General features: G+C 47.9%; 1 protein-coding gene across 1 annotated transcript in view; it reads left to right on the forward strand.

Moving 5' to 3' along the window:
- The window catches only part of LOC119777020 (neuroligin-4, X-linked-like), a 43630-nt gene extending 28754 nt beyond the window's left edge, over window positions 1–14876 (forward strand). Inside the window, exons 3-4 of the mRNA XM_038275756.1 lie at window positions 7427–7751; window positions 14663–14876. Of these exons, the coding sequence (XP_038131684.1) occupies window positions 7427–7751; window positions 14663–14876 (539 nt within the window). The remainder of the gene's footprint in view (window positions 1–7426; window positions 7752–14662) is intronic.
- The last annotated feature ends 3173 nt before the right edge of the window (window positions 14877–18049 follow it).

Consider the following 18049-nt stretch of genomic DNA (forward strand, 5'->3'; position numbering starts at 1 on the left):
AAAGGGAAGGAAAGCGAATCCTGCATGTGTAAAATATTAAGCTTTGAATAAAAATCCCAGAAGGAGCTTAGATTTAAACTATTGATGGAGGCGTTTCCGTGGTGACCATGGATCTCCTGTTATAACCGGTTTAAAGGACAATAGACAGAAGAGGCTGTGCTGCATCGGTGCAGAAACTACTAGAGTTATTTATAAAGGACTCTGTCAGAGAAAGACTACCAATCGGCATTAGAGACCAACATGTGTGGAAATAATCTCCAAATGTCTGAGTTTCTCTGTCTGAATCTGCCGTTACATGCTGTCAGTGTTTAACTGTGAGATTCTCAGAACATAAATGAAATCCAGCGGTGAACCGTGAGGTTAGCAGCTGGGCTAAAAAAAAAAAAAACAATAAACAAAAGGTAAAAACCCAAACAACCTGCTGAACATCACCACCAAAACACTGAAAATGATTGAGGTCACATGGGTGAAAAAAGCCAAAGTCTGCAGACTGATAAAGCCACTCAGAAAAACATCAGAGATCATCATCTGGAGTAAAAATGTTGAGGTTCTTAGCCTCCCAGGCTCTAAACGAGAGATCAGACTGAGTCACAGCCTCCTTCATGGCATGAAGGGGAGGACTGCTGTTTGGAGGAGATCCATCTGACCAGAGGAAGATAGATTAAGCTAACAGGGTGAGAAAGTGTGAGAAAGTTCTTTATGCAGGGGGTGGGTTGGTTCCCCTGATGGGGGGAGTGTGTGTTGGGATGTTGTAAGGTATAAATGTTTTGATGTTGCCTCAGTCAGGCTCTATCTCTCCGTCTGAGGACATTAAATACATTTATTTTAAATAACATGAGTCTCAGTTTCTCCTCCCCTCCGCAGTCGTCCTCCAGGAACAGCTGATGCTGTTACGGCTACATTCAGCACCATGGACAGTGCCATGAAACCGTATCACAACAGTCTGACATCATAATTACCGTTTAATCGTTTCCTCCTAGACGGTGAGAACTGTGAAAAATCTCAGCCTCGTAGGAATCGACTTTTAACAGCAGGCAGTTTGAATAAACGACTTCCACAATAAAGATAAGGAACCCAGAGATTGAACAGGCCGGCCTTACTGGATGCAAACTACATCCATCCAGTCTGGGAGGCGGGCGATGGAGGCGTCCTACAGTCAGTCCTTCATCCAGGAGGTTCTGGGGGAAATGCTGGCAGGCCGCTCAGGTGGGAGGAAAAAAGATGCGCTCTTTAATTTTAGCAGCACTTTGAGATGCGACCAGATCCATGGAGAGGAAGCTGCTGGATTCTTCCTTCACTTTGGAGTCCAGATGCCATGACGGCATCTCCATGGTGACGCCCATCTATCACCTTACTGCTGCAGGATCACCCTGCAGAGACGATCACCTGATCAGCTGCGGCCAACCAGAATAAAGCGCTCCTTCCAAACACCTGAGCAGATTTAATCCCAGCAGTGGTCTCACCCACCATGACGGAGGCCCTAGCTGTGAAGGGGGTCAGAGTCAGCTGGGATGGCAGTGGAGAGCAGAGCAGCCTGCAGCCATCCGCTCCACATACATTCCATTAACAGACACTTTTATTTGTCCTGCTAACAGCAGAAAGTGCTGCAAGCGGTAGAAAACTCTGTTGGTTCCCCTTGAACAAGCTACCAGCCCACCTCCAACACCATCCACTCCCCCTTTCCTCCCCCTCACCCATATAAAGATGAGTAATGCGTGCAACATGCGCAGCCACTGGAGGAATATATTATCCCCCAGGCCCGGGTGGCAGTGATAAATGTCCAAGAAGAGCTCGGTGCACAGTCACCGAGGCGGCTCTGCAGAGTTCAGAGAGACAGAGGAGGAGAGGCTAGAGGAAAAGCTTTTCAAGCACTTAGCTTTGTTTTAAATAGACTCCTCTACGGCACCAGAACAAGGAGAGCAGCTAAGACTCACAGCTAAGGCAGGTTAGTTAACCCTTTGGATTGTAGTGCGTCCTGGCTTCTCTTCATTGGCTTCCTGTTAAATCAAGAATAGAATTTAAAATCCTCCTTCTCACATATAAAGCCTTAAATGGCCAATCTCCATCTGATATCAGAGATCTGATTGTTCCTTATGTTCCTAACAGAGCACTTCGCTCTCAATCTGCAGGTTTACTAGTGGTTCCTAGAATTTCTAAAAGTAGAATGGGAGGCAGATCTTTTAGTTATCGGGCTCCTCTCCTGTGGAACCAACTACCAGTTTTAGTCCGTGAGGCAGACACCCTGTCTACTTTTAAGGCTAGGCTTAAAACTTTCCTTTTTGATAAAGCTTCTAGTTAGAGTGGCTCAGGTTATCCTGAGCTATCTCTATAGTTCTGCTGCTATAGGCTTAGACTGCTGGAGGACATAGGGACCCCTTTTTCATCATTCTGCTTCATTCTATCTCTTTTCTCCCACTCTGCAGAATCTGTTAGTTCAATCTCTAACGTTCTGCTCTCTCTGCTTTTTCTCATAGTAGCTTCATCTGGTCTGTTCCTGTTTGGCTGTGACTCCATCCTGGAGAGAAATATCAGCTGTGCTGCTGCCATCAACACCTTTGTTTCTAGATGTTGGAGATTGGCCTGTTTTCCAGTGTAGTCCTGTTTCTCTGACTGTGACTAACTGGATGTGCTCTCTTCATCCTCTTGACATGGGAGCTGGTGCCTTGAGATGACATGGGTTGTGAACTGGCGCTATAGAAACTAACTGAACTGAATTAAATTGAACTTATTATCTAAACGTCTAAAGTAGATCTTACAAACTGACATAAACACCATGACTATAACGTTTTCTTTCATAAAGCATCCATAGAGAATAATTCAGGGTGGAGGAGATCAGGAACACTTCATATGGTTGATGGCCTGTGCTTCTATCGCTCCTGATCAAGTCATTCCCCTTCCTCACCAATAGTACGATGCTTTTCACATTCTGGTGCAGGAATAGAAAAAGTTCCTCCTGGGCTTCATCCACTTAGCGCTCCAGGTCGCTTCACGGTGGCAGGAGCCCCGCCGTTCTAAATGCCGCGCCATTTAAAGTGGTGATTTTATCCAAATGAACAATTAATTCCCCAATAACTACGCAGCAATGGTTTTAACCTTTAAGTGGCAGAACCTCCGTCTCTGAGTGGGTCGCCTGCCGTCGGTCTCTTGATGCTTCAGTGAAATTCCCTCAAGCTTGTTTCACCAAGTTGTCGTAAACAAGGAGCGTCTATCTTCTGCCATTCAAAATGGCCGTTCCCAGTCAAACGCACGGCCCTGAATGGCAGCCCACTTCCCTGCAACTCCCAGCAGAATCCTCTCACTGAATTACAGGGTCTGACCAGCAGATGGCGCTTCTCTTTGGATCTTAATGTCCACAAATCAGGACAGAAAGAATACTTCAGATGTTTAAAAATTAATTGTAGGGGACCATCCATCATTATCAGCATGGTGGTTGAAGACGCAGACCTCCAAAAAGTCAGTCCTTGGTTTGGACCTTTCTGCATCCTCCGAGCTGCGCAGGTTAGCACCCAAACATCCATTGGACCTAATCTGTAGCTTCCATTCAGAGGGAGCTGGTTGTTAAAGCCTTGATCTGTCAGGGGGGTGAATAGTTTTGGGTTTGTCGATCTAAGGAGTCGGTCGTAAACCGTAGCAGCGTTCAGGATGGAAAGCTGGAGGCGAGTTTTCTGCCTGCAGCGACCATCAGACGGCAATCTGTTAGAGCCTTGGCAATTAGCAGGTATGTCTTTAAGCGGGGGAGATGGGCTAACCGCCAACCCCCCTCCCTAACTGCTAACAATGCAGCAGCAGAGATGAATAACCCCTCACTGAGGAACTGCTTGGCCTCAGCTTTTATTTTGTAGAGAAGGAGGATGACTCTGTCCTCCTGCCTCAGAGCTAGCAGGCTGCTTCCATGGAGGCTAACGCTTCCTTTAGCGCCTTAAGCTTCACCAACTGAAAGAGGGATTAATGACTGGGCTGGACAGAGGCCTTTAGGTCTGAGACCACCAGAGACAGGCCAGAGCCGGTTTAACAGAAATAAGAGCCTTGGTATAAACAATGTCATGGTTCTGTCTGTTTCTGGACCATTTTTTGCTGTGTTTCAGTTTTCTTTTACATTTTTCAGTTTCCCTTTGATTTCTGTCATTCTGGTGTTTTCTAGCTCATTGGTTTCTTTTCATTTAGTATCATTCTAGTTGCTTTCTAGTTTTATTTCAGGAGTGTTGTATTTTTTCCTTTACTCTCTGCTGCCCCCTTGTGCCAGTCTCCTTTTCCCTAGCTCCCTTCTAGGTCCCTCTATCCACGCTTGCTCCCAGGTAGTTAATCCCTCCTTTCTTTGTTTTGTTTGCCATATATACTCCTCCCAGTTACTAGTTGCTGGATTCTCTTCATCCCTTCAGTTTAGATTTTGCCAGAAATCATTCCTGCCTCTCCAGCTCTGCATCTGGATCTACAACAGTATCCACTGACATTGCCATAACCCCCAAACAGCAGACGTCATTCAAACGTTGGTTTTCAGGCTAAACCCGTTAGGTCTGTCACAGTCTGGATTTAGATTAGAAATAGTTGAACACCTTTTAAATTAAAATTCTATTCATTTTATTTCTATATCTCCCATTCACATCATGTCATCTCAGGTCACTTTCCAGTTCACCGGATCATCCAGTCAGATTGATTCAAAGTTTTCTATCTAAGCTGATTGCATCGACTCATTGACTCTTGAGCAATCCCTCACACTAAGCATGCTTGTTTCAACTTTTCTTCCCTCCTTCCTTGGTTCCTTCCTTACTTGGTTCCTTCCTTTAGTTCCTTCCTTCCTTGGTTCCTTCCTTTCCTCTCTTCCTTCTTTCCTCCTTGGTTCCTTCCTTCCTCTCTTTATTTTTCTAAATAATTGAATGATTAAATCAATGAACAGATGAATGAATGAATGAATGAATGAATGAATGAATGAATGAATGAATGAATGAATGAATGAATGAATGAATGAATGAATGAATGAATGAACGAACGAACGAATGAATGAATGAACGAATGAATGAATGTGTCAAACATTGATCCTAACCTTTGACCTCAGACTCCTGGTTCACTTTCCTCCAGCTCTGATCTCAGATCAGCTGGTTCTGGGTTTAAAGATAGAAAAGTTTAAAGCAGATCTCCCTCAGTCAGACGTTACAAACCCAGTTTTTAATGCCTTTTCAACATCCTGAAAGGTACAGGTTTTTGGAAAGAACCGGAACTGATTGGAGTTTAGCTCCAATACACTCAGCTAGCTGCTTTAGCTTAGTTAGCAGCCAAGGCTAGCCCCACCACATGTTGTCAGAAAGAGTCCAGCTGATTAAAGAGATCAAAGCAAACCATTCTGAGGATAAAGTTGTGATAAACCCTGCCCCTCCCTGATGATAGTGGGATTTTTCCTGCATAGATCTTCATCACCTACATAGATGCTACCTGATTTAATCTTCTATTCCCAGATGGAAGACTTTAGGCTGTATTTGTTGAGGTTCTTGAGATCTTACCAATAACAGCTACCTGATCAGGAGAAACCTTTAGGCCACAGCAAATGCTTGTTTGTAGATCTGGTCTCTAAGAAGCTAACCATGTGGAAGAAGTGCTGCTTTAGTGGGGATGACCCTATCCAATAGATTTCAATAATAGATTAGGTCTGTTCTCAGGGAAAAGTTGGTGGACGAACTGTGGAACTAACCCAACGTTCAGGTGATGAAGGTTGAATGTTCTAACCTCTTTTTGCAGGTAAAGATGCTGTTCAGATAAATCCGGTATATCCAGTGAAACCAGACTTGATCCAACATGACCTCTGGGAGAGGAGGAAGTCCTAAAGTCCAGATTATTGTTCTTTAGTTTGTCTCCATTCCAAGGAAAGAGACAAACCTCAAATGTTGTCTTCATCACCTTGAGATGCAGTAATGATGAATGGTTAGAATGGTTGGTTGGATTGGTTGGACTGGTTATTTTGGTTGAGCTGGTTGGTTTGGTAGGCTTTGTTTAGTTTTGTTGGCCTGGTTTGTTTGGTTGGTTGGGCTGGACTGGTTGGTTTGGTTGGGCTGGTTGGATTTGTTGGACTGGTTGGTTTTGTTGGCCTCGTTGGATTGGTTGGAGTGGTTGGTTTGAATGGGCTGGTTGGACTGGTTATTTTGGTTGAGCTGATTGGACTGGTTGGTTTGGTTGGATTGATTGGACTGGTTGGGCTGGTTGGTTTGGGTTGACTGGTTGGTTTGGTTGGGCTGGTTGGTTTGGTTGGACTGGTTGGGCTGGTTGGTTTGGTTGGGCTGGTTGGTTTGGTTGGGCTGGTTGGATTTGTTGGACTGGTTGGTCTGGTTGGGGTGGTTGGATTGGATTAGTTGGACTGATTTGGATGGTTGGAGTGGTTGGTTTGGTATGTTTGGTTGGGCTCGTTGGTTTGGTTGGGCTGGTTGGATTTGTTGGACTGGTTGGTCTGGTTGGGGTGGTTGGATTGGATTGGTTGGACTGATTGGGATGGTTGGAGTGGTTGGTTTGGTATGTTTGGTTGGGCTGGTTGGAGTGGCTGTGCCTGTTGGAGTGGTTGGATTGGTTGGACTGATTAGACTGGTTGGACTGGCTGGAAGGGTTGGGTGATCAGACTGGTTGGTTCGGTTGGATTGGTTGGTTTGTTGGAGTGGGTAGACTGGTTGAAGTGGCTGTGCCGGTTGGACTGGTTGGGCTGGTTGGACAGGTGAACCTGATGAGGTGGTTGCTAGGAGTAACTGCTGGTTCTCTCCTTTATGCCAAATCTCAGAATCTGCTAAAAGTGTCCAGACTTCAACAGGTCAGCCATTTTGAATCGCTGTCTGATCAATAATGTACAATAATCCTCTAATGATGTCAGTTTTCTGATGAATGATTATCTACTGGGGATATCTGCTGTCTGATAGATAATAATCCACAGCGTCTGATGATGTCATCCTGTTTATTTCCACTTGAAATGGAGGAATCCTCCATCTTTACTGTCCAGCTTCCTTGTGTTGAATGTTTCCTCTGCTTTCAATTGACCGTTCTCCTCAGTAGAGACCTCCATTTGAGAGATTTCCAAGCTGGCTGGTTGGCAGATCTATGGAGAATGAATTGGTTCAGTTCCAGACATGTGGATCAAAGGAGGAATGAGCCATAATTGTTCATAAACACTTTGATGTGAGGGTGAAGGTTCTGCTTCTCTCAGGTTTTACTTTCTAAGGAAGTTCCTCTCTCTTTTCTTTGATCAATAGAGGCTAGTTTCTGATTCCTTCCAGAGGTGAAGATGACATAATTTCCTGGTTCTGGCTTTCTGGTGGCATCTGAGGGTGTAACATATAAATGGGGACCCTCTCTCACTATATCTAGGGCTTGTTGCACCAAGTGATCCAAATGGGTTCCTCTAGAACCACCTGAACCAACCGGGTCGTCACTGTTGTCTCCTGTGTGTTTTTTCCAGATATCCACGATGAGAACGGACTGAAGCCGGTCATGGTTTATATCCATGGAGGCTCCTACGTGGAGGGGACCGGCAACATGATCGATGGCAGCATCCTGGCCAGCTATGGCAACGTCATCGTCATCACGGTCAACTACCGGCTGGGGGTTCTGGGTAAGTCTGCCTCATTATGTCAAGGTCAACTACCGAGTGGGGGTTCTGGGCCAACTACCGGCTTGGGGCTCTGGGTGAGTCAGTCTCAGTGTTTCACAGTCAACTACCGGCTGGGTGTTCTGGGTGAGTCCGCCTTAGTCTGTCATGGTCAACTACCGGCTGGGGGTTCTGGGTGAGTCTGCCTCAGTTGGTCACATTCAACATTTGGCTGGGGGTTCTGGGTGAGTCCACCTTATTCTGTCATGGCAAACTACCATCTTTGGGTTCTGGGTCAACTACCGGCTGGGGGTTCTCATTGAGTCTGCCTCATTCTGTCACGTTAAACTAGCAGCTGGGGGTTCTGGATGAGTCTGCCTCAGTTTGTCACAGTCAACTACTGGCCGGGGGTTCTGGATGAGTCTGCCTCAGTTTGTCACAGTCAACTACCGGCTGGGGGTTCTGGGGGCATCTGTCTCATTCTGTCAAGGTCAACTACCGACTGGGGGTTCTGGGTTAACTACCGGCCATGGGTTCTGGAGGAATCCGCCTTAGTGTGTCACCGTCAACTAGTGGCTGGGGGTTCTTGGTGAGTCTGCCTTAGTCTGTCATGGTCAACTACTGGCTGGGGGTTCTGGGTGAGTCTGCCTCAGTCTGTCACAGTCAACTACTGGCTGGGGGTTCTGGGTCACCTACCGGCTTGGGGGTTCTGGGTGAGTCTGCCTCAGTCTGTCACAGTCAACTACTGGCTGGGGGTTCTGGGTCATCTACCGGCTTGGGGGTTCTGGGTTAGTCCACCTCAGTCTGTCACAGTCAACTACTGGCTGGGGGTTCTGGGTTAGTCCGCCTCAGTCTGTCACAGTCAACTACTGGCTGGGGGTTTTGGGTGAGTTCGCCTTAGTCTGTCACAGTCAACTACTGGCTGGGGGTTCTGAGTGAGTCTGCCTTAGTCTGTCACGGTCAACTATTGGCAGGGGGTTCTGGGTGAGTCCGCCTTAATCTGTCACGGTCAACTACTGGCTGGGGGTTCTGGGTGAGTCTCCCTCAGTCTGTCAGTCAACTACTGGCTGGGGGTTCTGGGTCACCTACCGGCTTAGGGGTTCTGGGTTAGTCCGCCTCAGTCTGTCACAGTCAACTACTGGGTGGGGGTTCTGGGTTAGTCCGCCTCAGTCTGTCACAGTCAACTACTGGCTGGGGGTTTTGGGTGAGTCTGCCTTAGTCTGTCACAGTCAACTACTGGCTGGGGGTTCTGAGTGAGTCTGCCTTAGTCTGTCATGGTCAACTACTGGCTGGGGGTTCTGAGTGAGTCTGCCTTAGTCTGTCATGGTCAACTACTGGCTGGGGGTTCTGAGTGAGTCTGCCTTAGTCTGTCACGGTCAACTACTGGCTGGGGGTTTTGGGTGAGTCTGCCTTAGTCTGTCACAGTCAACTACTGGCTGGGGGTTCTGAGTGAGTCTGCCTTAGTCTGTCATGGTCAACTACTGGCTGGGGGTTCTGAGTGAGTCTGCCTTAGTCTGTCATGGTCAACTACTGGCTGGGGGTTCTGAGTGAGTCCGCCTTAATCTGTCACGGTCAACTACTGGCTGGGGGTTCTGGGTGAGTCTGCCTTAATCTGTCACGGTCAACTACTGGCTGGGGGTTCTGGGTGAGTCTCCCTCAGTCTGTCAGTCAACTACTGGCTGGGGGTTCTGGGTCACCTACCGGCTTAGGGGTTCTGGGTTAGTCCGCCTCAGTCTGTCACAGTCAACTACTGGGTGGGGGTTCTGGGTTAGTCCGCCTCAGTCTGTCACAGTCAACTACTGGCTGGGGGTTTTGGGTGAGTCTGCCTTAGTCTGTCACAGTCAACTACTGGCTGGGGGTTCTGAGTGAGTCTGCCTTAGTCTGTCATGGTCAACTACTGGCTGGGGGTTCTGAGTGAGTCTGCCTTAGTCTGTCATGGTCAACTACTGGCTGGGGGTTCTGAGTGAGTCTGCCTTAGTCTGTCATGGTCAACTACTGGCTGGGGGTTCTGAGTGAGTCTGCCTTAGTCTGTCACAGTCAACTACTGGCTGGGGGTTTTGGGTGAGTCTGCCTTAGTCTGTCACGGTCAAGTATTGGCAGGGGGTTCTGGGTGAGTCCGCCTTAATCTGTCACGGTCAACTACTGGCTGGGGGTTCTGGGTGAGTCTCCCTCAGTCTGTCAGTCAACTACTGGCTGGGGGTTCTGGGTCACCTACCGGCTTAGGGGTTCTGGATGAGTCCGCCTTAGTCTGTCACGGTCAACTATTGGCTGGGGGTTCTGGGTCACCTACCGGCTTAGGGGTTCTGGATGAGTCCGCCTTAGTCTGTCACGGTCAACTATTGGCTGGGGGTTTTGGGTCAGTCTGCCTCAATCTGTCATGGTCAACTACTGGCTGGGGGTTCTGGGTCAACTACCAGCTTGGGGGTTCTGGGTCAACTAGCAGCTGGGGTTTCTGATGGGGAGTCCCAGTCTCAGTCGGATCAGAACCATTCATGTTCAGCTGAGATGGTAACTAATGAATTATGGGATGTTTCACCAGCTTTGAGCAATACTGAAGCTGTTTAGTCTGGTTAGCTGAGTGAAGCAGAAGAAGTTCTCGTTCTGAATGGACCCAGAGAGCAAGAGGTTCTGGTTCTGAATGGACCCAGAGAGGAGGAGGTTCTGGAGGTTCAGCCAGAAATGACTCTGCTCCCCGATCTTTCCTCCTCCATCCTCCCGGAAGCACAATGGGAGCTGCAGCTGCTGCCAACCGCTTGCTCAGGGCACGCCTCCCTAAGCTGCCGTCCATTTGGGGGAGGAGTCAGGCTGTTGCTGGGTGGGGCCAGATATGAGGAGGAAAACATGTCGACATCTACCGAGTGAAAACTCGTTCCCTGCAGTTATGGCGACATGCGGCGTGGTTATGACTCAGAGCATAGCGGATCAGATGCTGTCAGATTTCCACAGAGAAACTTTACTCATGTCCTACTTTTGGTATTCAAAGAAATGTAGTTTATCAGTTAGATTCTGATGAATAGTGACTGCAGGCCAGCCTCCATCCAATCACAGCAGTCCTTCATGGTGATGCAAAATTCCCTTTGGTTGCTAACCAACAACCTTTACTCTGTTTTTATTAATATTTATATTTTGATCCAGATCCAAGTTCTTTGTCTTAATTCCACTTGAGATGAAAGAAAATCCTCATCAAACGTCTCTTAACTGAAGTAAAAGGAAAAATATTAAAAAGATTTTAGAGTTTTAAGAGTTTTTAATAGATCTATTAATACACAACATTGACACTTTTTTATAGTTTAAAGAGTTAAATCAAAAAGCTTTAAAATTTTGACAGTTTGATTCCTAAATCCAAATCTCTGTCTCAGGGGATTTTTAGTTCCTGGCTGTGATTGGCTGATTCCATCCATCCAGATGCAGGATTTAAATGGATGGCTTTGATTGGATGAAAAAGGCTGGCCTTTGATTGGCTGGTTGGTGAGCATGTTTCATCAACAGTTAAATGAGTTGTGAGTGCAGAGCTGGTCAGAGTTGGGTTTGGGTCCACATGGTCGACCAGAGGGGGTGGGGCTGGCTGGTTCTGGAGGTCTCTGATTGGACCGTGAGGAGGACTCCTCCCTCAGGTTTCAGAGCGGCCTAGTCAAAGTCCTAAAGGTTGACCAAAAACAGGCCATGTGTGACCAAGGGAGACGTTCTCCAGATCAAAGGTGCTCCAGTTTCAGGAGGAAAACTTTCTTAATTTTCTCCCTTTGAAAGTTTGACTTTCAGCCACATTATATTGGAAGCTTTGATGTCAGAGAAAAAAGAGATGGAAATATGGCGCCTCCTGTCACTGCTGCTCGTCGCCATGACTACAGCTCATGGCTGGGAAACCGACCATGTGCTGCTGTTTTCCAGATTGAATGAGACCGACTGTGACCTCCCTGCAGACTCCTCCCCTATTCGGTTCTGGACTTATCAGAGAGGTTGATCCAGACTGGTAATGGTTCAGTTCTTATCTGAGGGGTGTATCCAGACTGGTACTGGTTCAGTTCTTATCTGAGGGGTGGATCCAGACTGGTACTGGTTCAGTTCTTATCTGAGAGGTAGATCCAGACTGGTACTGGTTCAGTTCTTGTCTGAGAGGTGGATCCAGAATGGTACTGGTTCAGTTCTTGTCTGAGAGGTGGATCCAGACTGGTACTGGTTCAGTTCTTATCTGAGGGGTGTATCCAGACTGGTACTGGTTCAGTTCTTATCTGATGGGTGGATCCAGACTGGTACTGGTTCAGTTCTTATCTGAGGGGTGTATCCAGACTGGTACTGGTTCAGTTCTTATCTGAGGGGTGGATCCAGACTGGTACTGGTTCAGTTCTTATCTCAGGGGTGGATCCAGACTGGTACTGGTTCAGTTCTTATCTGAGGGGTGGATCCAGACTGGTACTGGTTCAGTTCTTATCTGAGAGGTAGATCCAGACTGGTACTGGTTCAGTTCTTGTCTGAGAGGTAGATCCAGACTGGTACTGGTTCAGTTCTTATCTGATGGGTGGATCCAGACTGGTACTGGTTCAGTTCTTATCTGAGGGGTGTATCCAGACTGGTACTGGTTCAGTTCTTATCTGAGGGGTGGATCCAGACTGGTACTGGTTCAGTTCTTATCTCAGGGGTGGATCCAGACTGGTACTGGTTCAGTTCTTATCTGAGGGGTGGATCCAGACTGGTACTGGTTCAGTTCTTATCTGAGGGGTGTATCCAGACTGGTACTGGTTCAGTTCTTATCTGAGAGGTAGATCCAGACTGGTACTGGTTCAGTTCTTATCTGAGAGGTAGATCCAGACTGGTACTGGTTCAGTTCTTATCTCAGGGGTGGATCCAGACTGGTACTGGTTCAGTTCTTATCTCAGGGGTGTATCCAGACTGGTACTGGTTCAGTTCTTATCTCAGGGGTGGATCCAGACTGGTACTGGTTCAGTTCTTATCTGAGAGGTAGATCCAGACTGGTACTGGTTCAGTTCTTATCTGAGGGGTGGATCCAGACTGGTACTGGTTCAGTTCTTATCTCAGGGGTGGATCCAGACTGGTACTGGTTCAGTTCTTATCTCAGGGGTGGATCCAGACTGGTACTGGTTCAGTTCTTATCTGAGGGGTGAATCCAGACTGGTACTGGTTCAGTTCTTATCTCAGGGGTGGATCCAGACTGGTACTGGTTCAGTTCTTATCTGAGGGGTGTATCCAGACTGGTACTGGTTCAGTTCTTATCTCAGGGGTGGATCCAGACTGGTACTGGTTCAGTTCTTATCTGAGAGGTAGATCCAGACTGCTACTGGTTCAGTTCTTATCTGAGGGGTGGATCCAGACTGGTACTGGTTCAGTTCTTATCTCAGGGGTGGATCCAGACTGGTACTGGTTCAGTTCTTATCTGAGGGGTGGATCCAGAGTGGTACTGGTTCAGTTCTTATCTGAGAGGTAGATCCAGACTGGTACTGGTTCAGTTCTTATCTGAGGGGTGTATCCAGACTGGTACTGGTTCAGTTCTTATCTGAGGGGTGTATCCAGACTGGTACTGGTTCAGTTCTTATCTGAGGGGTGTATCCAGACTGGTACTGGTTCAGTTCTTATCTGAGGGGTGTATCCAGACTGGTACTGGTTCAGTTCTTATCTGAGAGGTAGATCCAGACTGGTACTGGTTCAGTTCTTATCTGAGGGGTGTATCCAGACTGGTACTGGTTCAGTTCTTATCTGAGGGGTGTATCCAGACTGGTACTGGTTCAGTTCTTATCTGAGGGGTGTATCCAGACTGGTACTGGTTCAGTTCTTATCTGAGAGGTAGATCCAGACTGGTACTGGTTCAGTTCTTATCTGAGAGGTGGATCCAGACTGGTACTGGTTCAGTTCTTATCTGAGGGGTGTATCCAGACTGGTACTGGTTCAGTTCTTATCAGAGAGGTTGATCCAGACTGGTACTGGTTCAGTTCTTATCTGAGGGGTGTATCCAGACTGGTACTGGTTCAGTTCTTATCTGAGGGGTGTATCCAGACTGGTACTGGTTCAGTTCTTATCTGAGAGGTAGATCCAGACTGGTACTGGTTCAGTTCTTATCTGAGAGGTGGATCCAGACTGGTACTGGTTCAGTTCTTATCTGAGGGGTGTATCCAGACTGGTACTGGTTCAGTTCTTATCTGAGAGGTAGATCCAGACTGGTACTGGTTCAGTTCTTATCTGAGGGGTGTATCCAGACTGGTACTGGTTCAGTTCTTATCTGAGGGGTGTATCCAGACTGGTACTGGTTCAGTTCTTATCTGAGAGGTAGATCCAGACTGGTACTGGTTCAGTTCTTATCTGAGGGGTGTATCCAGACTGGTACTGGTTCAGTTCTTATCTGAGGGGTGGATCCAGACTGGTACTGGTTCAGTTCTTATCTGAGGGGTGTATCCAGACTGGTACTGGTTCAGTTCTTATCTGAGAGGTAGATCCAGACTGGTACTGGTTCAGTTCTTATCTGAGGGGTGGATCCAGACTGGTACTGGTTCAGTTCTTATCTGAGGGGTGTATCCAGACTGGTACTGGTTCAGTTCTTATCTGAGGGGTGTATCCAGACTGGTACTGGTTCAGTTCTTATCTGAGAGGTGGATCCAGGAGGAGAAGCTCCGCCCACTCTCAGCAGCCTCTCACATTAGACGAAGCTCCTTCAATCCTTGGTCTCCATGGAGATGGACTACAGGTGTGAAGAAGACGTTCAGCAGGTGTGAGCCATATTTTTCCAGGAGGTTGGAGGTTAAGTGGAGATTGCTTTAAATGAGGAGGAGCAGCAGGAGGAGGAGGAGGGTGCACCTCTGAGGCTCCTGCTCATTGATTCGTTTATCTAGACAGCTTCAGACGTAGCGGTGCCACTGTGCGGCGGAGCTGAGTGGCATCTAATCACAGCGGCTCTTTGTCGAGCAAATCAAAGGCAGCACATCTTTATTCCTGCAAAATGGCGGAAGCTGATGTCAGACAATGTTCCTCTCCTTATCGGGAGCCGCTCTGCTCGGCATTAGCATGGAGGCGCTAAGGAAATGAGCGCTGCATGAATAAAGATGGATCCTATATCAGCCAGCAGAGCCAGGATTTAATAACTCCTATTGTTGGCCTGTTTAGGACACTTCTGGAATCAGAGGCAAAAGGAACGCCACCAGGATTCACCGATTCATTTGGACATGGAGGTCAAACACAGACTGAGGACAGAAAACCAGAGGACAGGGAGGAAGGAGGACAGGGATGGAGGAGGACAGGGATGGAGGAGGATAGGGATGGAGGAGGACAGGGATGGAGGAGGATAGGGATGGAGGAGGACAGGGATGGAGGAGGATAGGGATGGAGGAGCACAGGGATGGAGGAGGATAGGGATGGAGGAGGACAGGGATGGAGGAGGACAGGGATGGAGGAGGACAGGGATGGAGGAGGATAGGGATGGAGGAGGATAGGGATGGAGGAGGATAGGGATGGAGGAGGACAGGGATGGAGGAGGATAGGGATGGAGGAGGATAGGGATGGAGGAGGACAGGGATGGAGGAGGATAGGGATGGAGGAGGACAGGGATGGAGGAGGACAGGGATGGAGGAGGATAGGGATGGAGGAGGATAGGGATGGAGGAGGACAGGGATGGAGGAGGACAGGGATGGAGGAGGACAGGGATGGAGGAGGACAGGGATGGAGGAGGACAGGGATGCATCAGGACCAGCGCTGGGGGTCAAAGGTCAGTCAGGAAAGGAAGGGCTTGACTGGCTGCTTTTCTAAGTGTTTCTGATAAATGGAAGCATTGATGTTCAGCGTCTCCTCTACTGGCCAGACCTGTTTGAAGCTCTGCTCGTCGGCCTGCAGAGATAAAGCTATGTTTTTGGCCTGAAAGGAGGCGTCTCTGATGCTATCTCCATGGTAACAGCAGCTGGCAGCTAACGCTCTGACCGTCTGCATGAGCTGATGATGTACCAGCCATGGATTCATTTCCAGAAGCCACAGACACCAGCCTCCAAGACTCCAGGCAAACGTTCAGTGACCCGAATCGACACGGCCCACATACGGCAGGAGGATCTGTTTCCAGCCCCATCCAAGCGGAAACCCGCCCAAACATGGAGCTGCTCGCAGGAATCCACTCAGTCTGCTGAGAGTGCAGGAAGTTTCAAGCTGCTTACGTAACGATGCAGCATCCAGCGGCAGACCACCAGCATGCAGGAAGCCACCAACAAAGACAGCCGCCCTCATTTGCATGATATCTGGGGGGCAGAATCCTCCCCAGATGCCAAGCTGATTAAAGAGCGATGCTGCTCAACAACTCCAGGCCAAAGAGAGAGGAGAGCCAAACGGCCAACCAACAAGTGGGCCAGAGTGGCTTTGATCTTGTAGAGACACAAGTGAGGAGGAGGAGGAGGCGCCTGCTGCCTCTCTCCTAATTACCTCGCCTGAATCATCCGAACAAAGTGCATCATTTGGAGGAGAGCTCCTCCCTCCTGCTTCAGGACCGTCTGTCTGCAGCTAGCAGGAAGGCAGGAATGGGTAGAAAGAGGTCAGATGATGCGGACCTGCTGAAGGTCATAGAGAATCTATGGCGGTTAGCTGAGGGAAGATCACACGGGCGATGATGTCACAAGCTTCACAGCGTGTGGCTGTAAACGGGATAGGGAACCAAAGAGAAACCTGTAAGGTATCCGCATGTTAAACGTCCACAGGGTTAGTTTCTTCATGGGTTCATGTTCATCTTATCCGTTGGCCTCATGTTCTTCTCTCAATAGAAGCAGAAGCTTTGAACTGAAAGTGAAAAGCAGCAAGTAAAGGTGATAAATATTCACCAATGTCAGAAGACTCCTCCGCCACGCTCCTTTGTTCTCCTACACCACAAACTAATGGTGTTTTGTTAGCTCCTGTGGAACAACATGTGATTTCAGCACCAAGGACAGTTCATTTGGGAGTCTGATTTTATTATATTATTAGTTAATGTGCTTTTCTAGATCATTTGTTTTCAAATGGTTTGCTGCTGTCTGTCTGGACCTTTCTAAACATGTGCAGCAAATGGACTGATCCAATATGGTGGACACTGAAGGGGGGGGGGCTGAGACACACTTAATATTATCAGCGTTCTGATGGCATTTTAGAGAAAGGACTTTTATTAACAACATAATTGATGTTCACAAAGAAGAAGGTGTATTAACCATGGAAACAGAGTTTCCCCACCCCCACCCCCGGTCTAGAAGCTGTGATGTTTACATAGAGTAAATATCAGTTTGCTAATATGTGGAGCAATCTCATCGATCTGTTTCCTTTGGCTGACTGGTGACTTGGCAGCTCTGTCTGAGATGGAGGAGGCCGGCTTCCTGAGGACCAGCTGTCATCAGCTTATCTTTGGCCCTCAGTGTCATTATATTGATATTGATTGTTTAATAATCCACACCTGTCTATGTTCATTAACTCTAGAACCTTTATGGCGCTAACTTAATGTGTGACGGTAGCCGTGATCAGAGGACTTTAGGGTGGTGGAGACTTAAGCACTTCAATGATTACATGCAGCTAAACTTGTCATCACTGGTCAGATCTGTGGATTGCTGCTTTAATCATGGGGTAGATAAATATAATGCAGTTTTTGAAAGTTTAAACCTTATGATGAGAGAATTAGATTTTTCCAGTACAGTTTGATTTTTCAGCAGATTTTTCAAACAGACGATGTCACTGGTTATGTAACGTACTGATGAGAACCTGGCTTTGCTGTCTGCACTCATTAAAACCAGAAGGACTGAGGGTGTCATCCTGTCAGGACTATCATTAAACAGACGGCCATCGTCATGAGATGTAGGACTGTATCTATTCGGACACAGAGCATTCCCTATCAGCAGACTCTACAGTGAAAGCATTGCTGATTCATAAATCTCTGACTCTGTGGCAGCAGCTCCCTGAGGATGACGGATCAGAACTCCCTTCCTGTCCCTAAACCAGAGCTAGATCCCTGCAGGCAGAAAGCTGGACTCACTGCAGTTAATCAGCTTTGGTTGTTTAAACCCAGTCCACCCAGTGAAGCCAGTACTGGTGTCTGATCTAAAGCTGGAAGGGAAGATGGGGAGCAGACATTAGTAGAACCTTTCACCAGTTTGTGTTAGCATGGTAGCTCTGCTGCTGTGGGGGAGGGTGGATTTAATGGGCAGGGTGGTGGAGGACAGATGGTGCGGGGCGAGGTGTGTGTGTGTGAGGGCAGCTGAGGAAGGAGCAGATTGAAAGCCTGGTGACCCAGATTGAGTCAGAGCCGGGATGTGTGTTTGTTTGCAGATATTTCTGGTTACTTTCACTCCTCCCTGTTGGAAGATTCATGAAAAACAGTCACATCAGCGCCTCCCAGTCATCCTCTTCCTCTGCAGCCCCTCATCTTAGTCCACACCTCGTCACAGTGGGTGGGTTCACTGCTGCACTGCTGACAGCTCCGTCACACATTATGGTCCCCTGAAATCCATGGCTGAGGTTTCCACGCCTCGCTGCAGCTTTTTCCTCTCTGCTGTTCTCCCA

Source organism: Cyprinodon tularosa, unplaced genomic scaffold (genome assembly GCF_016077235.1).
Source record: "Cyprinodon tularosa strain WSP-4 unplaced genomic scaffold, ASM1607723v1 ctg978, whole genome shotgun sequence".
NCBI classification, from domain to species: domain Eukaryota; kingdom Metazoa; phylum Chordata; class Actinopteri; order Cyprinodontiformes; family Cyprinodontidae; genus Cyprinodon; species Cyprinodon tularosa.